General features: G+C 42.3%; 1 protein-coding gene across 1 annotated transcript in view; it reads right to left on the bottom strand.

Moving 5' to 3' along the window:
• The window catches only part of wdr11 (WD repeat domain 11), a 109,983-nt gene that overhangs the window by 43,089 nt on the left and 43,284 nt on the right, over window positions 1–23,610 (bottom strand). Inside the window, 3 exon segments of the mRNA XM_034100489.1 lie at window positions 1,170–1,346; window positions 7,270–7,370; window positions 22,857–23,055. Of these exon segments, the coding sequence (XP_033956380.1) occupies window positions 1,170–1,346; window positions 7,270–7,370; window positions 22,857–23,055 (477 nt within the window).

The following is a 23,610-nucleotide window of genomic DNA, read 5'->3' as shown; positions in this document are numbered from 1 at the left end:
ACTGCAGTGATTCTCAAACTTTTTTCAATAATGCACTCCTTTTGAAAAAAAAATGCAGCCAAGTACCCCCTGATCAGCGCAAAAACTGTTTGTTAGGGGGAACAAGCCTATATAAAGAGGTACAGTACAGCGCTGCACCATCAGTGTCTGATTTATTAAAACAACAACCTTGTAACTGAGAAACACTTAAATGCTACATTTCAAATGTTTACAATCCATCACTAAATTCATGGCAAACCAATTTTAGCATCATGCAATAACACTAAGACGACATTAGCTGCATTGAACTGATCTTTTTAATAAGTTGTACTTACAATGTAGTGAAACATGGGCTTGAGCTTCCCTGAGGATCTTTGTCATTCTGACAGGGAGGCTAACTGCAGTTATTACACTTCATGTTTTGAAATTTGAAATTCTATCATCAGATGATAGAGTTCATATGCATAGAACGTTCAGTATGTTTTCGATGGAATTGTATCTGAATGCGCAACTATGGAGTCAGATTTGGGTCAATATTCTAGCGCGTAAAACAAGCTACTCACGAGTGGAAAATGTGCTTTTACACGCGCGTGAAATGACCCCCGCGCGCAGATTAAACCCCTGCGAGCGGCTATGCGCTCGCTCGCGAGAGAGACAGCCCTCTTGCTCGCTCGCGGGGGTTTAATCTGCGCGCGGGGGTCATTTCACGCGCGTGTAAAAGCACATTTTCCACTCGTGAGTAGCTTGTTTTACGCGCTAGAATATTGACCCATAATCTGACTCCATAGCAACACATCACATTTATGACACATTTAGTAATGTTTAGTTAAACTACTTGTTGTCAACAGACGTCAGAACGAACGGTTCATTCATTATGAACAAAAAGCAGTTCATTTATTGGTTCTGCAGCACTGATGCAACTGGTTGTGCTTGGAAACAACTACAAATCATGATGTAACAAAATAACATACTGCACACAAGTGGAAAAAAACTGACCTCCAGAAACTTTTAAATTGTTAAAGCAGACCTGGTACAGGCTTTGAGAAACCCTGCGGTGAAATAGTAATGCTGAGCTCCTTACTTTTAGTTATATTTCACAATACTCCACTCTCAGTAGGATGAAAACCAACTCCTTTACACAGAACAGAACTTCTTATGCGCATGTGTGTCAATTGTGCATTGTTACCTACCTATAGCCAGCAGGGGTTGGTAGTGATTGATGTTTTTGGTGGTTAGTGGTGGACACATGCGGAGAGCAAATGGTGGCAGTGGCAGACCGGATAGCAGACCGCTCAGCAGGAACTTCAACTGGACCTCCTGCTGGATGGAAGATGGAGGAAGGGCTTCACCAGCTATCAAGGTCTGACCTGGAGATAAACCACAACATTTGTTAATCAAACACATTGAATATAGCATGCTACAAAGCAAGTATGTGACAAAACAGAGATCTTTGTCAGGCTTGATCAAATCTGTTTATCTTGAGTATTGCTACGAGTATGTGATTAAATGTCATTTATTTCAATTTTCCCTGGGCATGCAATCCGCAATAAATCAATATTACAACTGAAATGGTATGACAAAATTACAGAGCAATTTATGGGATTGAAGCTCCATTTCTGTGCTAAAAGGCTGTTTGCCCCCGATCCAAGTCCGTTATTATTGTGTATGTGTTGATACAACTGTGACCAATATAAAATTAGTCGAGCTGATCCAATGATACATCTGACGGCTACATAACAACTTCATTTGAATCATTCCCTTTAACTTTCATATTGTGTTCTACAGTATTTTGTTTCATATCTGTGGATAGTCTCAGCCTGTAAATGTTTGGGATGAAGGTTTGGACAGGATTTTTGGATCTCTATTCTGAAGCAACCATCCATTGAGATATCTCATTAAAACTGCAGGCAGCACGTGGTTTTACACCATAACTACAAAGCACAATCTGACACATTTAAACTGTCATACCTGCGTTACAATAAACATGAATGGATAAATTAAACACAAAGATGTAGTTAAACTTAAAGGGGCCCTATTATGCTTTTTGGGGTTCTCCCCTTCTTGTAGTGTGTTGTACGTTTTTGTCTGCAAAGTCTAAAGCCCCAAGTTTTCTCCAGAGGGAGTTTGCCCCCCTGCCTAAAATGCTCCATTGAACTCCTTTGTTTACTTCCATAACATAATGGCATCACTACATAACAGTCGTGCTTCTATTGGATAGCACTCCAACACATTGTATGTCATAGACTAATTGCCGGAACAGGTGGTTGACCAATCAAACCAGATCCGGCCAGCTAACCAATCAGAGCAGACTGGGCTCTGGTTTCAGACAGAGGGCGAAAAGAGGTGCTGCAGCACAGGCAGTATGAGAAAAATAAAGAGCTTTTTGAACATTAAAGCATGGAGACATAATGGCACAAAATACAAATATGAACCTGAAAATGAGCATAATATGTACTCTTTATGACACAAACTACCACCAACTGAAGCCAATAGACTGTCAGCAACAACTTCAGCTACAGTATCCAACAGCTTGTAAAGTAAAGTAGCTCCTGCTTAAACTCCAGAGGAGGATGCATATACCTGACGCAAACACTGGGTTCTAATTTTCTACAGGTGTTATCTTACATCGAACGGCACAGTTTCATTTGTGAGATAAATGTGTGGTTATCTCTCTTTCACTCTTTTTTCAGAATCCTAGACATCATTTTGTAACAAAGCTCATTAGCCCTCCTACAAAAGAAAACGTTCAACTTGGCTTTATTCCAAAGTTGTATTTTGGCTGAAGTGGAAAAGCTCACATAAAAAAAGCTAATTTAATTTTTTTCATTAAGAGCAGTGGTGCATTTTTAATAAAGGATCAGGATGTAGGGGTGATTTGAGACAATTAAGCCACGACCCATGTTTCACACAAGAGTACCCATACGCTTCCAAATCTTAAATTCTACTTATTATGTAAGTTCTTACAAATCATCTGCTTCTGCAGAGCTATAGGGCACCTCTTAAAATCCAAAACACCTTGAACTCATAATTGGTACTGATGGAAAATCAGCTTTCATTTCATGCTCCATAACAACCCTCTTTGCATTGGTCTTTCTAAATGATCAATGCAGCTTAAAGACATAATAAAACTATAGGGACACTCTGAAAGCGCAGACCACTTTCCATTAGTAAGAAAATAAGGTATAAGTGCAATAGGGTCTTTTTTGGTCCATGCTACCTCCTTTTATCAGCAAACAGACAAACACACAGAATAAAAACATTACCTTCTTGGCAGAGGTAATGAGATGAGGGCAGGTCTGCATAAACTGATACTGCAATAAAAAAAACAATCATGTATACAACAGATTGCCATGTGCAGAAATTGAAAATATAGAATGCTTTATGGTTTTACAGGTGGCAGCTCTTGCCCTTAGCATAATCAAGTCGCCATTACCCGCCTCATTCTCTTGTTGTGTCAGACAATCAGCACCATGTCTAAACAACAAGCTCGCTGTGACAACATTTAAAAACATGCAATACAGTGACATTCCCTCCTAACAAGAGCTTTACTCAGCAACTGTCAGACAGAGCCATGGGCACTAACTGGCTCGTGTGTGTGGTGTGGTTTTTTTTTTTACATTGCATTTAGCTGACGCTTTTATCCAAAGCGACTTACAATAAGTACATTCGACCAGGAAGACACAACCTTGAAGAAAACAGAATCATATAAGTACATCAGGTTTCAAAGAGCCAAGTATTTCAAGTGCTACTCAACTGGCTTTAGATAAGCCAGTCCTTTATTAGTATATAAGTGCTCTGTTAGCAGTTCTTTGTTAGTAATTCTATCGCTCGAAGTGGAGTCGAAAGAGATGAGTTTTCAGTCTGCGCCGGAAGGTGTGTAAGCTTTCTGCTGTCCTGATTTCAATGGGGAGCTCATTCCACCATTTTGGAGCCAGGATAGCAAACCCACGTGTTTTTGCTGATGGGAACTTGGGTCCCCCTCGCAGCGAGGGTGCAGCGAGTCGTTTGGCTGATGCAGAGCGAAGTGCACGTGCTGGGGTATACGGTTTAACCATGTCCTGGATGTAGGAAGGGCCAGATCCATTCGCAGCATGGTACGCAAGTACCAGTGTCTTGAAGTGGATTCTAGCAGTTACCGGAAGCCAGTGGAGGGAGCGGAGGAGTGGTGTGGGAACATTTTGGAAGGTTGAAGACCAGACGAGCCGCTGCATTCTGGATGAGCTGCAGAGGTCGGATGGCACATGCAGGTAGACCAGCCAGGAGGGAGTTGCAGTAGTCTAGGCGTGAGATGACGAGAGCCTGGACCAGAACCCGCGTGGCTTTCTGGGTCAGCTGGGGACGTATCCTCCTGATGTTGTAGAGCATGTATCTGCAGCAACGGGTTGTAGCAGCTATGTTTGCAGTGAAGGACAGGTTGTTATCTAGGGTCACACCCAGATTCCTTGCAGTCTGAGTCGGGGAAACAACAGAGGTGCCAATGTTGATAGTCAGGTCAAGAGTGGGACCATCTTTTCCCGGAAGGAAAAGCAGTTCAGTTTTGTCAAGGTTGAGCTTGAGATGATGAGCGGACATCCACTGAGAGATGTCAGCTAAACAAGCAGAGATGGGTGCGACGACCTGGGTCTCTGTCTCTCTGTGTGTGTGTGTGTGTGTGTGTGTGTGTGTGTGTGTGTGTGTGTGTGTGTGTGTGTGTGTGTGTGTGTGTGTGTGTGTGTGTGTGTGTGTGTGTGTGTGTGTGTGTGTGTGTGTGTGTGTGTGTGTGTGTGTGTGTGTGTGTGTGTGTGTGTGTGTGTGTGTGTGTGTGTGTGTGTGTGTGTGTGTGTGTGTGTGTGTCTTCCCCTCATAACTAACTACGATTCCCTTGACTGTCACTGAATCCAAAACACAAAGGGAAAAAACAACCACAAACAAATACACAAAAGTGAATAACTCTGGGATCTCATTTATACCCACATTCCTCTTTTGGCAGGTCCTTATGCTCTTACTAAACAGGAAGGAAAAGAAGAAAGGCAAAAGGAGAAGACTAAAGAGATAAAAAGAAAGAAACCCATCGTAAGCTAAAGGATGAGATGATTAAGAGATCGAGGTAAAAAGAGAGAGCCATGCACCCACAGGACAGTTTGTGCAGAGCGGTGCATCCTGGGAAATAACTCCGGCCTGTGTAGTGCGCAGTCACACATTACAGCAGAAAGAAAAGGGGTGCCCTGAGGCCCACAAAACTAAGTGAGAAACAATCAGAGATATGACAGGGCAATGTGCACAACAACACCCCCACACAGCTTTGTCTTGCTTTATGCTTTTCACATTTGATTTCTAAAATGAAAGTCATCCATCTAGGGAGGCCATCAAGGTAAAAAACTAACTATAAAAATCATCCAGAACTAATTAATTACTGCCTGCAATTGGAAGTCGTCCTTGTCTGTCCGAAATGTCAAATCAATCACTTAATTATTTTAAGCTATTAGAAATATATTTAAAATTGTCATTATTATCCTAGCCGGCCACAGTTTTTGCCAGAGCAGCCATTTGCAATAACCTGACAAGGGCTGCATCTCAGGTCGATTATTTTCATTTCCTCGCTCCTCGGTCTCGGTCTCACCGGAAGTTGATTTGTCTGCGCCATCTTGAGTACCGTCCCATGGCTCTTATTTCTGCCGGAGGACCGAGGAGCGAAAATGGAGGAGCGATAATGGAGGAACCACCAGACCATCCTACGATGACATCCTCAGATACTCACCCCGCCCCCTTACTGTGTATCGCTCACTGATTGGACAATGCAGTGCATGCACTGATCTGATGCTTCTTGACATGAGAGCAGTTTCCCAGCGGAGTGAAGAAAACACATGAAACTCACGAGAGTCACTCCTCAGTTTATACCGTGTTTTGTTTCAATTAATGTATCATTTAGTTACAAATATGTGATATATCTGAACAACAAAGTGATCCAAAATTATTTTATTCATTTATTGGCAACATTTTCATGATCGCTTTTTTCGTTTATACATTTTAAGAATGGCGTTTATCTTTTTTGAGAATGAGTTCTTATTTTATTTTATTTATTTGGATCTACAACAGATGATACAAATGTATATGTCAGTAAATGTGTACTAACAGAGGCGGGGGTGTTTGTGAAAATAACGGGGACAGAGATGATGTCAGACAATCAGCTGTGCAGCGTCATCACAAACGGACGTCGCTTCACGTGGCGCTCCGGAGGAAAGGACGTCCCATTGCTCTTAAAACTAATTTCCCTGCTTCTCGTGGTTTCCTTGCGTCTCTCCATGCTTCCCTGGTGGGAGGGACTAAACGCAAGGGAAACGACACAAGTGAGGGACGCAAGGATTCCATTTAATCGACCTGAGATGCAGCCTATGTCTGAAAAACGACTGAAAATGGGTTGGACCTAAAGCTACCATCTAGCAAAGAACAAGGGCGATGTTCTGGAGTGGCCGTATCATAGCCCGGACCTAAATACCAATATATTAAGCAGTTTATTTAAGGTTGCGGTCCATCAGATCAAACCAAATCCATGGAAAGGTGTGCCAACCCTGTACGGAGTTACCCAAAAGACTGCTAGCTGTAGTTCCAGGCAAATTGCTTCTAACACGTATTGTCTCAGCAAGGGTGTAAAGCTTAGAAATTAATAAATGTAAGTTTTGTTGATTTCAATACATATAGTCCATATAGACCAAACAAGTCCCATGTTCATGTATTAATAAACATACTAGAGCCGTCGGCATTAAGGTGTTAACCCTAAAGATTAATATAAAAACCGTAACAAGATAAAAACATTAACACCAATTTACAAAGTTTGACCCCAACGGATTCTTACCATAGCAGTGTAAAGGCAAAGAAAGCACAGAAATTGGTGCAAACTACATGTATTGCACTGACTAGACATCAGTAAGAACCATAACTACTACTCGCTTTAGGTCTGGTGAATACTGAAGAAGGTAGCAGACAAGATCAACTCTGTAAAAACATAGAACTCGTAATATGATAGCGGCAGTAACATTACTAAAATACAAGCATATGCCCTGTGTAGTGCACTTTATAGGGGAATCACAGCATTAAAGTACTTCATGCTAAAAATTCAGAAACCTTCACAACTAAGCTGAGATGTTATAATAAATAAATAAAACACTAATAAAGACACAACAAGGACACTCTACAGGGGGTGTATTCATTTTGTACCCACTGTATGTGAGATTTTGCCTCAGAAACGTGGTGGATATGCAGAGCCTGTCATGTCTGGTGCTTGCTACAAGGTGTTGTGATGAGTGTTTGTACCGATCATGCTGTTGAGAGACAGATCCTGAATCCTTTTCTGGTTTGTGCCCAGTGGAGATCCACAAAACGAAATGGGGGTGTAGAGCGGCGAGAGCCCAGAACTGAAAGAGAGGGGGGGAGGAAGAGATAATGAATACATCGTTTTGAAAGCATGGCACAGATCACTTATTAAACCAAGTGAATGGAGAGTGAAAAATGTATGTTGCTTGTGCAAATGATGAATGTGATTCGCCTTTTAATAAATTACTGAACCAGAGGGAGATGGCAGCTTTAGTAGAGGAAGACATGTCTACTGATTTGTATTTTGCATTGATTAGATGCTGCTCGATAAAAAATAGAGCCGCTTCGTAGGTCCTATTTTTAAAACCGCTACAGTGAAGGAGCTTATACACTCGGGGCCTGACCTATAATCGAGCAAATACAGCGGAGTGGAATGTTCCATTCTTAATAACTATTTTTAATTTATCTCTGCAGCTGGCACACTGTGACAACACCACCCTCACGGAGGAAATGGCCGAATATTTATTATTCATGTCAGTATATCCAACCTGGACGCAAACCAACTTTTTAGGATTTTTCCTAAATAGTGAGCAAGTGAATGTTAAAGAGGACATATTATGCTCAATTTTAGATTCAGATCTGTATTGTGTGCCTCTACTGTGACATGTTTCCATGCTTTAATGCTCAAAAAGCTCTTTATTTGTTCTCATACTGCGTGCTGCAGCACCTCTTTTCACCCTTCTCTCTGGGGCTGCGTTTGCAGACCATTTACAGGGGGGCAAAAAAGTATTTAGTCAGCCACCAATGGTGCAAGTTCTCCCACTTAAAAAGATGAGAGAGGCCTGTAATTTCCATCCTAGGTACACTTCAACTATGAGAGACAGAATGGGGGGAAAGAATCCAGGAAATCACATTGTAGGATTTGTAATGAATTAATTGGTAAATTCCTCGGTAAAATAAGTATTTGGTCACCTACAAACAAACAAGATTTCTGGCTCTCACAGACCTGTAACTTCTTCTTTAAGAGCCTCCTCTGTCCTCCACTTATTAACTGTATTAATGGCACCCGTTTGAACTTGTTATCAGTATAAAAGACACCTGTCCACAACCTCAAACAGTCACACTCCAAACTCCACTATGGCCAAGACCAAAGAGCTGTCAAAGGACACCAGAAACAAAATTGTAGACCTGCACCAGGCTGGGAAGACTGAATCTGCAATAGGTAAGCAGCTTGGTGTGAAGAAATCAACTGGAGCAATTATTAGAAAATGGAAGACATACAAGACCACTGATAATCTCCCTAGATCTGGGGCTCCATGCAAGATCTCACCCCGTGGGGTCAAAATGATCACAAGAACAGTGAGCAAAAATCCCAGAACCACACGGGGGGACGTAGTCAATGACCTGCAGAGAGCTGGGACCAAAGTAACAAAGGCTACCATCAGTAACACACTACGCCGCCAGGGACTCAAATCCTGCAGTGCCAGACGTGTCCCCCTGCTTAAGCCAGTACATGTCCCAGCCCGTCTGAAGTTTGCTAGAGAGCATTTAGATGATCCAGAAGAGGATTGGGAGAATGTCATATGGTCAGATGAAACCAAAATAGAACTTTTTGGTAAAAACTCAACGAGACGTGTTTGGAGGAGAAAGAATGCTGAGTTGCATCCAAAGAACACCATACCTACTGTGAAACATGGGGGTGGAAACATCATGCTTTGGGGCTGTTTTTCTGCAAAGGGACCAGGACGACTGATCCGTGTAAAGGAAAGAATGAATGGGGCCATGTATCGTGAGATTTTGAGTGACAACCTCCTTCCATCAGCAAGGGCATTGAAGATGAAACGTGGCTGGGTCTTTCAGCATGACAATGATCCCAAACACACCGCCCGGGCAACGAAGGAGTGGCTTCGTAAGAAGCATTTCAAGGTCCTGGAGTGGCCTAGCCAGTCTCCAGATCTCAACCCCATAGAAAATCTTTGGAGGGAGTTGAAAGTCTGTGTTGCCCAGCGACATCCCCAAAACATCACTGCTCTAGAGGAGATCTGCATGGAGGAATGGGCCAAAATACCAGCAACAGTATGTGAAAACAGGGCTCGACATTAAGGACTGCCCGATGGCCCGGGACCATCTAGTATTTAGCTCGGGCAATGAATCCTCACCTGCTGGTTGCCCGATCAGGCAATCTTTTATGCCAGTATCATGCAGCTCGCGGATCCAGTAATGAGTGACCCGACAGTAAAACTAAACATATCTATAACTATTTTAGGTAATTTGAGAGGTAATTAAAATAACTACGTGTGATATTCTAACCTGCAGTGTGTGTTTTGTTCTGCTCACCGCTGCATGTGATCATGCAGAGCTGCGTGTCGACTCGTCAGCAGCAGCTGATCTCTCTCTCTCTCCCGTCAGATTAGACTTCACTCGCGTTTATGTCCATATCGATCAGATCCAGCTAGTTCTAGCTAATGATATTTCTACCTGCTTATTAAAAGACACCTAAACAATAAGTGTCGCTATGCAACTGGGTGAGGCCACAAAGTATAGCATTTAGCATTTGTTTACATGACCACCGGAACCCTGAGGCATTACCAACAGATCAACGCACAATCAACCCATACAGGACATCTCTTTCTCCACATTAAGTGTTAGACATTAGAATTGACTATTATTGTCTGTCACATACTTTCTTGTCTGTCACATAAGTGACGCAACTGAAGCGGTATTGCGCTAAAGGGAAATTATTTTGACTGGACATTTTGACCGAAGAGATTTAGATTTGCCGGCTAACGGGAACTCTGACGTCGCCAATTTGTGTGCTTCGCGGATGCGCTCGGGTCCTCTCGACTGCTGCTCAGGTCTGCTCGGTCAGCTTCCGGATGAGGAGGCATTCGTTCGACCAACTTACAGTAGATAACATTACAAACATTTTTAACAGGGGCCATAGTAGTGTAAATAATGTTTGATTTGGCAGTTATAACTGAATGTAATGTTTTCTACTTGTTTACATCTGGGAAGGCATTTGCCTTCATCAGATGGAAAGTGTCTTGACCAACAACTTAAGTATTTCTTAAAGCTATGCAGGGCATTCAAGTGAGCAAACACAAACAAGAACAAACAAACAACTTTTTTTCAAGAAAGGTCTCATGAACTTCCCCACTCAATCTATCAAGACCTGAGCAGTTCTACCAGAAGTCCACGGTTAAAGGCACAGGCCGGCGCATACCGCCAATGGAATCCCTCACCATATGAACTCTGACCCCCAGAGTGTAAAAGTGAAGAGGCACAACGAGACTACGTAAATACACTCTCCTAAACAAGTGGGAAAAGGTGAAAAAGAAGTGAGAACCAGGAATATGCACTGAACAGTGCTATCCCTGTAGACTAGGGTAACAGAGGTCAGTCGGCACCACGTTTAAATAATTAATTAAGATTGATCTAATTTAAATGTTGATTATAATCCTGCTCTTGATTTTTCATTACATTTTAATATTTTTCAAATTCATTAATTTTAATATTTTTCAAATTAATTAATTATTGATTTCCTTTTTTTGACACATCATCAGTTGTGGACCTCGGGATCATCGAGTGTTTCGGCCATTATCACAAGACACTCTCACTCCAGGAGGGCCCTGTCGGGGTGAATTTTTTTTTTAAATTGTACAATATAATATTGTGGTGGTTCATCTTATAATTCAATCTAGAGAATGCACCAGACAGTATCTAAGACCTGCACAAATCTAAATGTTCTAGGGGGAGGCCCCCCAAACCCTTTGTGTGTCATTTCTTCCGCGCGCATTTTTCAGGGCAATCTCTATTGGGCTCAGGGCCATCTGTAAATTAGCTTAGATGGCCCAAAATCCTTAATGTCATGCACTGAAAACCTTGTGAAGACTTACAGAAAATGTTTGACCTCTGTCATTGCCAACAAAGGGTATATAACAAAGTATTGAGATGAACTTTTGTTATTGACCAAATACTTATTTTCCACCATAATTTGCAAATAAATTCTTTAAAAATCAGACATGTGATTTTCTGGATTTGTTTTCTCTCATTTTGTCTCTCATAGTTGAGGTATACCTAGGATGAAAATTACAGGCCTCTCTCATCTTTTTAAGTGGGAGAACTTGCACAATTGGTGGCTGACTAAATATTTGTTTGCCCCACTGTATATATACAGTGTATATGCACAAAAACCTATATGACACTAGTATTTATACACTTTGTATAATTATGGAGAAAACTGAATATGAATGGCATTATTTAAACTTAAATCTAGTAGTTTGGAAACGAATTTCAGAATAATGACATGTTTCTGTAAAATAAAACCCCCACCCGGTCCTGGGTCTGCCCCATGGTCTCTTCCCAGCTGGACATGCATGGTGGATCCTAACCAGGTGCACGAGCCACCTCAACCACAACTCCATTGTCCCCTCACTCGAGAACAAGGCCCAGAGATACTATTTTGTATTAAAATGTTACTTTAACTCCTTTTATTCGTTAAAATATTGTTATTATTTTATTTGGCTTTTTATTGCACATTTTTGCTTAAACTCCTTATAATAATAACACGTTTTTTTTTTTTTATTGTATTCGTACCATGCTGCGAATGGATCTGGCCCTTCCTACATCCAGGACATGGTTAAACCGTACACCCCAGCACGTGCACTACGCTCTGCATCAACCAAACGACTCGCTGCACCCTCGCTGCGAGGGGGACCCAAGTTCCCATCAGCAAAAACACGTGGGTTTGCTATCCTGGCTCCAAAATGGTGGAATGAGCTCCCCATTGAAATCAGGACCGCAGAAAGCTTACACACCTTCCGGCGCAGACTGAAAACTCATCTCTTTCGACTCCACTTCGAGCGATAGAATGACTAACAAAGAACTGCTAACAGAGCACTTATATACTAATAAAGGACTGGCTTATCTATAGCCAGTTGAGCAGCACTTGAAACGATTGGCTCTTTGAAACCTGATGTTCTTATATGATTCTGTTTTCCTCAAGGTTGTGTCTTCCTGGTCGAATGTACTTATTGTAAGTCGCTTTGGATAAAAGCGTCAGCTAAATGCAATGTAATGTAATGTAATGTAATGTATTTTCTATTGAAAATTTAAAATGCAACCTATTATGAACCATATCAATATTTCTATTCCATTTAATTTCTTTTGCACATTTTTTATTCAGTAATTTCTTGAATTTAAATATATGTTTGTAAAAAATATGACAAAAACAACATTCTGACGGTTGCCATAGTGAAGTATTCAGATTCTGACTCTAATAATCTGTTATGATGTCATAGGGCAGCATCATTCTAGATCAGTGGTTTTCAACTGGTGGGTTGCCAAAAAAACGTTTTTTTGAATTTCTTTTTTTTGTTTGTTTTTCAAACTTTTATTTTGAAGGCCCGTGAAAAACAAACAATGGCAGAACATATTATTAATATGTCGGGTATGTGATGGAAATTATGGTACTAAAGCTTAATACAGTGTATACCTAATGAAATACTGCTGTATTCTGAAAATGTCATGTCAACGGTTTGACTGATTAGGTAAAATCCCTGGAGTGACCTTTGAATGTGTGTGAGTGATCAACAGATGTTTTTGCAAGGGGGTTTTATGACACTGCAGCAGGGGTATCCAGTTAAAGAAAATCTCCCCATGCAAAGGTCCGGAACTTCAAAATTTCTAACTTGCTTTATGAATTAGTGTGATATATATTGAAGTAGCCTGTAGCTTTATCAACGTCTGCATGTAATCAACAACTGACTGCCAATCAAATAAAGAAAGTACAATTCATAAACAACAATATGTATTGTCAATTAACACTGAACTGTACAGATATACAGCAAATACTGTGGATATGTGTAATGTTCCTCTCTGGCTGCATTTAAAAATAAAATAGAGAAAATAAATAATAGCTTTTGAAAATGTGTGCATCTTAAAAGTGCTTAATTTTAGATAAATAAAATAAAGTGTAGCAGCAGCTTGAGTTTCTCTTTTTCTTTGTTAACCGTTTCACATCATGACTTAACAGTTTCAGACGATTATAGAACAATATCAGTCTTTACACATCATAACAATTGAACAGTTTTAAAGTTTCTCTTTCTTTCGCTCTTAAGTTGCAGTCCCTCAGTCACTTTGTTCTGTTCAGTGCAAGAATTGAGCTCGAGCTTGTCCTGCCAGGAGTTTAAATCTGGGCTGAAATGGTGTCAGGGCCATTCTCATACACACATGCAGGTGCTCATTGGTTATTCTCGGTTAGTCTGCGCTGGAACAATATTTAATTTTTGTGACCTCAGTTCTGACTTGAGAGGGAATGTTTGGCGTGTTGGAACTTTTAATGAGCGCCACGGTCTCTGAACAAATGAGACACACTGGTTCTGTTCTCCCAGTGGGCAGGATGAAAATGAATGAGTCCGTCCACTCGGGGTTAAAAGCTCTGTTCTCACTGTCCACTTTCCTCTTCTTGGAAAGGGCCATGTGTAATTAGTTGTCTCTCCCTGTCTGCCGCTAACATGCCTGTTCACTCTCCTCTCGCTGTATCGCTAATAATTATTCTCTTCACACTTTCCTCTCCGCTTCTCTCTGCCGCGCTCTCATCTCTTCTTCTGTGTTTGTTTCTCTCCCTGTGTCGCTCACTCGTCTCTTTCGCCCCCTGTCGGCGGCGGTTAAAATAGAATCGCCCCGTCAAAATTGAAATCACCTATAAATGTATTGATTATAGGTCCGGGTCCGTATAGGTCGGCGTCTGGGTCCGGATCGCGGTCCGCCTGTTGCCGACCCCTGGGCTTACAGGAAGGATGAGGGGAAGGAAGTTAGGATAAGGTGTTATCTGTATCCCTTTGGCTCTGTATTGAGTGAAGGTTTTGCATACAGTGCCAGGGGGTCTCAGCTGGCCTGCCAGAATGATGTTGTAATGTAAATCTGCTATGATGTCCTCTTATAAAGAGAGCCTGTTTTACTCAGAAAGGTACGTGCTCTTTGGGGGAGACGTCATACTTGCAAGTATAAAAGATCCTTATTTCTTTTAATACGAATATTGTGTTGCTGTACGTTTGTTACTTTACTGATTATTCTCTCTAGACCACAGCTGATTTTAAAACTGCTATGACAGGTAGTAATAGATTTATTTATTTTTCTTCTCACAGTGTACCAGAATGCGTAGTTTATATGTTAGTATTTCTAAAAATCTCCTGGGAGAAGACCCCCCTTCTGGTGTTTTAACTTTACTACACAAAGTGCAGATTGCAAAAGAAACAAAAGACACAGGAGAGAAACACCATGATCCAGTCAAACACAAACGTGGGAGACATGGATTTCATTTCCAGAGAGGTTGAACCTCCGATAAACTTCTACCTGAGCTTCCTGGAAGAGCAGGTCTGCTGTGAGCTGAAGGACAGCGAGGCGAGGCTGAGACTGGGGAAGTCTGAGGGCAGAGTCCATCTGGACATTCAGGAGGACCTGCTGGCTAACGTTCTCGATTACCTCCAAGAAAACCGGGAGAAAACAAAGCTGCAGGAGGGAGAGATTACTAACCTCACTGCTGCTCTAAAGAAGTCTGAATGTCTGAATGCTGAATATGCTGCCCAGCTCCAAGAGGAGAAACAGGCAAACAACAAACTATCGGCTACTCTGAAGCAGAGATGGGGACTCGAGTCTGCGACTCGGACTCGAGTCGCACTTAAGTCGCACACACAGAGACTTCAGACTTGACTTGGACTCGTGACCAAAAGACTTCAGACTCGACTTGGACTCGTGTGTTGGGACTCGTGAACAATCATTGTGTTTTCTATTTTTGGCGTATTAAAGGTGGGGTAGGTACATTTGAGAGAAACCGGCTTGAGATCGCTAGAATTTGAAAATACACAACCGGAGATAATCTGCTCGAGGCTGCTACTTCCTTATAGAGCCCGCCTCCTCCAACACACACGAACGCGCACATGACCAATGAGGGCACGAGATAAGTTTGTGCCCAGATGGAAGGCAGACAGGCAGGTAGGCCATCCAGTTATTTTAGCCGGGCTCATTACGCAGACGTGCGCGCCTCTGTTACTACCTCGTAGTAACACAATGGCGACCGGCGGCACACCTGCGGCTGTACCGCTTGTAATTAGGTTCAACTACAAAAACTTCGAACAAAACGCCGGCGGCACCAACAAAAGGAGCGCACACTGCAAAGTCTGCAATATCAAAATCAAGGATGCTGGCGCAACAACGTCGAATTTCATCAGGCACTTGAAAACTCACCCGGAGAGGTCAGTCACATAACGCATATGGACGGTTAGCAAACATGTTTAGCTCAGCATCAGCTATGTAATGTTAACTTAGCTTGCTACTAGCTTTGTAACTGAATATTTGAAAAGATTAGTGAATTGCTTGCTTACTGATTTCTGATTCTGAAGTGTTTTGCTTATAAGTTGTTTGCATTTAGCTAAAGTGTGATGTTTTTCCTCATATTGCATTGCAATAGCCTGTTTAAAGTGATCATATAACAAACAACTAATCAGTACTGATACTGTATGCTAATAGATATAGGAGTGATAATAACACAGTAAATGCTTTGAATTTCTTAGATATAGCTGTACAGTATTCTTAACAGACTGGATAGCAGCAGACAATAGAAGGCTTATTACAACCAGAAGAGACATGAGACTTTTATCTTTTTAGAGACTTGAGACTTGACTTGGACTCGTGACCAAAGACTTGAGACTTGATCAAGTCTCACCCCACAAAGACTTGAGACTTGACTTGTGACCAAAGACTTGAGACTTGACTTGGACTTGCAAAAAAAGACATCTCTGCTCTGAAGGAGGCAGAGCAGCAGCTGGAGAGCAACCGCATCAAGTACGAGGAGGACAAGGCACAGCTCCTCAAGGAGACAGACACCCAAATAAAAAAACGGAAGAAAAGAGAGCAGGAGTGGCAGAGGTTGAAGTCAACCCTGCTCCAGGTCAAAGAGAGGATGAGGCAGAATCTGGATCGGCAGTGGCAGGAGGAGAAGTCAACGCTTCTTCGCGAGAAAAAAAGCCTCAAGCAGAGTCTGCAGGAGAAGAAGAAGGAGTGGAAGGTGGAGAATACTGCCCTCACTGCACTGCATAAATCCCAGAGCCTCCATCTCGCCCAGGTGGAGATGCAGGAGAAGAAAAGCAAGAGCCTGATGGCTGCTCTTCAGATAATCTTGGAAGATCAGGTGGAGAGGGAGCGCTTCCTCTGGCAGCAGGAGAGAACCTCCCTGCAGCAGCAGACTGAAAAATCAGAGGCCTCATATGCTGCTCAGCTCCACGCAAACGACAAACTAGCAGGTGATCTGAAGGAGGTGGAGCAACAGCTGGAAAGCAACCACATCCAGTACAAGGAGGACGAAGCACAGCTCCTCAAGGAGACAGACACAGAAATAAAGAAAATGAAGAAAAGACAGGGGGAGTGGAAGATGTTGAAGTCAAACCTGCTTCAGCTCAAAGAGAGAATGAGGCAGAATCTGGAGCAGCAGTGGCAGGAAGAGAAGTCAACGCTCCTTCAGGAGAAAGAAAGCCTCCAGCAGAGTATTCAGGAGAAGGAGGACGAGTGGAAGGAGACACAGAGCTCCCTGAACGCTCGGCTGGAAGGTTTGGAGAGCCAGGTCACCAGAAAGGAGAGAAGAAGCAACTGGTTTAAGAAGCTCTTGCCCTGCCTCTACAGTTCCACGCTGAAGGAATGAATTAACTGTGAAAATATGTAATGTTTGCTGTTTTGTTGTTGTTCAAAAAGGGTAAGGTATTCATCAGGGGACAGGCACTGGGTTCTTTTAAATCAAGGTTAAAAACCTTTCTTTTTAATGCAGCCTATCCTGAGATCCTTTAACCGTGCTCCAGTCCTACCTCTCCGACAGATCCCACTTCATCTCCCTCAACAACCACTCCTCTGCCACAGCTTCAGTCACCCAAGGTGTTCCCCAAGGTTCAGTACTCGGCCCCCTCCTCTTCATCATCTACATCCTCCCCCTTGGTCAGATTGTCCGCCACTACAACCTGGACTTTCACTGTTACGCAGACGACACACATATTTACATCAGCACCAAATCCCCCCACAACCCCCCCATCACCCACATCGAATCCTGTCTGACTGCAATACAATCCTGGATGCAACACAACTTCCTCAAACTCAACAGCAATAAAACTGAACTCCTCCTCATCAGCTCCAAATCCACCCTCAGCAAAACCCCCAACCTGACACTCACCATTGATGGCACCCCTGTTTCCCCCTCCACCCAGGCACGCAACTGTGGCGTTATATTTGACCCCACCCTCTCCCTCGAGCCCCACATCCGCCAAGTTGTCAAAACCTAATTTTTCCACCTCCGCAATATTGCCAAACTCCGTCCCTCTTTCACCTACCCTGCAGCTGAGCGACTCATTCACGCCTTCATCTCCTCCCGCCTTGACTATTGCAACTCACTCCTCTACGGCATCAGCACTACATCCCTCAATAGACTCCAGCGTGTCCAGAACGCAGCCGCCAGACTCCTCGCCCACACCAAATCATGGCATCACATCACCCCGGTCCTCAAAGAACTCCACTGGCTCCCCGTTTTACACCGCATCCATTGCAAACTCCTGGTCCTCACTTACAAAGCCCTCCACTATGGCTGCCCCCTACCTCACTGACCTCCTCATCCTCTAGCAACCACCCCGGTCCCTCAGATCCACCTCAGCCGGTTTGCTTTCCATCCTCAAGGCCAAACTCCAGAGCTTTGGGGACAGAGCCTTCTCTGTGGCAGCCCCGAAGCTCTGGAACTTCCTCCCCAAAGACCTCTGTGAGTCTGAGTCCCTCACCCTGTTCCAGTTCCGCCTCAAAACCCACCTCTTCAACTCTGTATATCCATAAGCCCCCCCCCTCCCTCTCAACCAACTTCCTCCTGACTGCTTTTTCTGTTTTGTTGTTGTTTGTTTTTGCCTGTCCTTGTTTGTCTACCCTCCCTCATAATGTAAAGCGTCTTTGGGTTCAAGAACAGCGCTATAGAAAGATTATTTATTATTATTATTATTATCATTGCACTTTTAGTTGCAGCCAGTATTGTATCCCTTTTATGAATTGTCTTCTTTTTTTTTGATTGTGTGTTTGTTTTGTTTTTAATTATTATGTGTTGAATGCCTATGTGATTCACTTTGAATTGCCCCTGTGTCTTAAAATGTGCTATACAAATAAATGAACCTTGATGACTGTGCCTGTGGAACTGCCTGGTGCTCACCTTATTACCGCTTTAATGGCACCCAGAGGATTGTTGACATCCACCTGGATCCATCTTCATCTTCTTATATACTGTATGCATTTTGCAAGTATTTGGATGTATTATCTTTTTAATGTATACACATCATCTATTCCATGTCTGTCCTGGGAGAGGAGTCCCTCCTCCGTTGCTCTCCCTAAGGTTTCTTCCATTTTCCCCCATAAACTCTGGGTTTTCTTTGGAAGTTTTTCCTTGTCCGATGTGAGGGTCTAAGGACAGAGGGTATTGTATTCGTATTCATATTTTGTACAAACTGTAAAATGTGTGATATTGGGCTTTATAAATAAACTTTGATTGATTGATTCATTGTTACTCCTGTTCCTGGAGTCCCTCCATTACTAGGCATATACAACATAAGCAGCTGCATTAAACTCCAGAGCAGCCGTCCGCTGTGTGTGACACAGCTCCTCCTGCGGGGTTTCAGGTTGAAGGTGTCAGTCACATGACAGCCCTCACATGCTCTTTTACATCAGGCGTCAAAATCTTACGCAGGCTGACATGTGACACTCACTCTCCTGGCTTTGCCACTTTGACACTCTCCTGGCTTTGCCACGCAGGCATATTTCCATTTGACTCAGTCACCGGGTAGGAATGGCCATGGCCGTCGTTAAAATAATTGTACGTCCTACGGCCACCATGGCCTTTGTGCCCCTCACACCGTTAAAATCTCAAAGTTGGAGCATCAGAGCAGTGGTCTGGGGCCTCATTTATAACGCCGTGAGTAGGATTCACGTGGGAAGGTTGCTTACGTAATATAAATCCAAAAAATAGGTACAGAAATTTTCCAATTCACAAAACATTGCGTACCGGCGAGGAAAGTGCGTACGGAACTTCCTACGCGGGTTTCCCTTTATAAATCACAATCGACTTGAAATGCGGCGCAGCTTCACGTAACGCCCATATTTGCCTATAAATAGTCAAAGAAATGCCCATTCATTCATTCATTCTGACTGACTGCATGAAGAAGATCGCAGGAAATGACGACAGAACACCTAAAAAAGACATCTCACACCGTATCAGATTTTGGTTATTTTGGGGAGGTGGAGATAAATCATATTGTTTGGTGGATGCCGTTTGAACCAGAGTAGCAGCATGGAGGTCGGATCGTCACCAAAATAAATAAATAAGTGGTCCGAAAAAGGTTAATGACAAAATAAATACACATAGCCTAACCTTCCTCAGGCAGTGTGTTTGTACCGGGGACAGGAGACCCCCCTTGATGAGCAACTGCAGAAATGATCGGGGAATCCCTCCGGAGTGGAGTCATGACGACTGGATCTGAATTATTTTTTTGTATTTGGTGGTTTGTGTTCCAGCTGTCGATCAGTAACTATATATCCATAATCCACCAGTTAAAGGAAATGAAACTAATGTGATGTGTTATATTAGCTGTACAATTTACCACATAGGGTGGTCTTAGTTTATACCTCCTGTGTTTTACGAGCGACTTATCAAGTCTTGGCAAACGGCATAAAACATGATTAAACGTGATAGTATATAAAATCATGCTCGTATCTACAACCTATAGAAATGCAAAACGGCATCAGTTTAGACGTAATTCTGTCCTCCTGCTTACCGCATCATTTATGAGAAAACATTTCATAACATTAACACAACATATTTGAGGTGGTTTTAAATAACATATCTGTATTTATTTCTCCAAGTTATGTTTTTGTGTGCACTGAGGAGTCTCAAACTGGCGTTTGTTAAATCATTTTAAGATTGGCTTTAATCAATGTGTGAAGATGAATTATTCATATAAATGAGGTAACATTTTATTTATGGTATTATTTCCACATATTTCTCTCCATTCTTCCTTCTGCCAACGGAGTCGCAGTTTCTCGTCTCTCCCGTTTTTGTGCTTAGTGTGTACGCATGGGTTAGAGTTTGCATGGAGGACCGCACATTTTACCGTCAAGTTAGTATTTTATAAATCGCAAACATTGCGTAGAAACTGGCGTACGCCATTTTTTTTAGCGTATATCCCTTTATAAATGAGGCCCCTGGTCTCTGAACTGCATTATGCTGCATTCACACGGATGCAACGCGAATATTCGCATTGCGTCAGGCAGGCGAAAAACCTTTTAAAACCTGTAGCTGCTCCGTCCACACTCACAACAATGTCCTAAAGACAGAAATAAAGCAGCGACTGTATTCGCCATGACACAGACAGTCTGTGGTTTGTTCATGTTTAACTTTTGTCCAGTTTCTGAACAGATATGAGGAGCTGTGAGCTCTGAGTGCTCACAGCTACAGTAACGGCTGATGTTTTGGTTTTCTGATTCAACGTCAGTGACGGCAGGCTGAGATCCTCACAGCTGATTAGCTACCACGAGAACGTGACAGGCAAATTTGATGCTTGAGTTGAAAACATTTATTAAAGAGACTCTTGTATACACACACACTCACACCAAAGTATTGCTTGTTCATACAGTTGAATGTTTGAGCTTCACTGTGCACGGCTGAATGATTTATGTGCAGAGATTGAACCTTGAAGGCTGTTTCATCTGGTCGGAAATGGAATATGTTTGTTACATATTAATAGAATTTTTGATTTGATTTTGGATTTGTGAATGGGAGAAGTAGTAGATGGAAAAGACACCAAACACTAATTATTCAAAGTAGAGTATTTCATTGTATATACGGTAATACTAAGGAGCCATAGACCTATATGAGGATATAATGTTTGACATTAATGATATTAAAAAAGTGATATTTTTTTTTTCCCCATGTCATTCGTGTGTTTTTCTTATCAGAAAGTGAAGTTATATATTTGTAAGCTCCAAATCCAAATGTTTCCCTCAATGGCCTTTGTGCCCTGGCATGTGGCCTTTGCGCCATGAAAAAATGTGTGACACCAAAGGCCAAATGGCCTTGCCCCTAAGATGACGAAATGTCAAGCCTGACGACAGGAAAGGGGAAAATCCAAAAAGCACAATATGGCCTCTTTAAAAAAGAACACCAGATGTCCAGTATATTGTAGTATGAGACAGCTGCCAACATTTCAATAGTCCTTAAATAGAAAGCTCACCTGAATAAAACATCCGAACCATATTCAAGACTATAATAAAATAATGAATCACAAAGTGTCAAAAAACAAAGACATGCCAACCATATTTTATTTATTTTATGCAGATTATTGTGTTTTTAACCACAGCACAATGGCAGATAAATCTCTCCTTGCCTCACACATCTCTATGCACCTCCTTAGTTCGCTAGTCACTAAGAAGGCTAAATGTAGGTCAGAATATTATTTTGTTAAAGTCCTTTAAAACGCTCTCTGCTTTTCAGTCCCAACCTTTAAAAAAATGTTATGTAGCTTTGGGGATTTCATCAGAATGAGACCCAGAATAACTCTATTTACCCCGGTTTACGTGACAGTTGCAACATTTTGGAACAAATATTTTACAAAACATAAGAAGTTGAAGTTAAAAATGTGACCTGCTCCATCGAAATCAGTCGCATTGACCCGAAGACACATTTTGAGTTGTATACACGGTTGGAAAGAGGAGATTCCTAGCTTTCTAATGATATCAGGATTGTTTTTGTACTCCAAATATTATGCGAAATATGTCACATTATATAATGACTGTCACAGAGTCCTCATTTTGAGAAAAAGGCCTTTAAAGTTTCCTCTTCTCTGGAATCCATCGATCTGATTGGTTATTAGTGGAGCAAATGATCAAAATACTACGGAGGGAAGATATTTTCGTTTGGAGGGGAAGCTCGCGAGTGTGCGTGTATACGTGTGTGTGTTTGTGTATTTTTGCGTTTGTGTGTATTGTGTTTGTTTCCCGGGGAAAACCCTCACGAGAAACACCGGCTGTTGTTGTGCCTGCTGTGGCGTTAAATTACTCCGTTCTCCGCTTGTAATTATGCCGTTACAAGCTTCAAAGTTATATTTATCATCTGAATTTGCCGAAACAAGTTTAATATTCTGAAAGCCAAGACTCTGTTTAATTTAAATCAGATGAAAACAAACTGTAACGGATCCTGCCGTGTTATCTATGATTACTTTACTCTTACGTTCATAATGTCAGCCGGAGGGAGGGGGGCGGCGCTGCTGGAAGAGCAGAGTGCGAGTGAGAGGTGCCTGTCTTCGTCCCTTCACAAGCTTCAAAAATGTATTTATCGTGTGATTTTGGAAATAAAAGTTTCATATTCTGAAAGCCAAGACTTGGTTTGTTTAAAATCAAACAAAACACCCGAACCCTGAAAAAATAGTTTTTTACGTAAATCCACGTTTATTCTGAAATGAGCCGTTGCGACTTCCGACTGATTTCGATAGAGCGGGTCACAAATGATCTGTGTGTGTGTGTACCTTTGATTGGTGACAGCCCTGCCAGTGTGGGCTTTGAGCTCCCACAGCATGGCTCTGCCGTCGCTGACCATTAGCGCAGCGCTGTTCTCGTTGACGGGGCAGATGGCCATGCGATATGGCCGGACTGTCTTGGTGACACGGATGGCATCGCATTGAGAACGCAGGTCGTACACCAGCTCGTGGGTACTCTGCTCGGGGTCTGAGGGAGAGGAGGAGAGATGGAGGAAGTTTAACAAATTGAGAAGTAGAACAAAAGGGCAGGATGGGAGGGTGATGGATCAAAAAATAAGGATTATTGCGGGAGATACAAATTGATAAACAAATTAAAAAGGAAATTAAAAAGGGGAAAAGTGGATAAAGACATTGAGTTGATGTCATTTTAAAAAGGGAAAAATAAAAAAGGTAGATTGGAAGTAGATAGCAGCGTGAGAAAGTCTGATTGAGACACCTGTGAATAAAATGTTTTAAGTAAGTGTGAGAAGAAACGGGAGATATGAGGAGGGATTTAAGGAGATAATAAAATAAGACGAGAAATAAATGGCTCACAAAAGGAAATGGAAGGAAAGAAAAGAAATGGAGTAACATGGAAGAGATAGCAAGGAGAGTAAGTGGGGGGAGGAAAGGAGGGAGACTCAGCAACAGAGGACTCCCACTGGCCTATAACACAAAGCCAAAGATAAATGAGAGTAAGAGGCTAAATGCTCACTGGAGCATAAAGCAAGGCTACAGGCTCTGACTGCAGTGTGTCTGAAGA

This window comes from Pseudochaenichthys georgianus, chromosome 15 (assembly GCF_902827115.2).
Source record: "Pseudochaenichthys georgianus chromosome 15, fPseGeo1.2, whole genome shotgun sequence".
NCBI classification, from domain to species: Eukaryota; Metazoa; Chordata; class Actinopteri; order Perciformes; family Channichthyidae; genus Pseudochaenichthys; species Pseudochaenichthys georgianus.
This window is presented reverse-complemented; position numbering and strand designations above follow the sequence as displayed.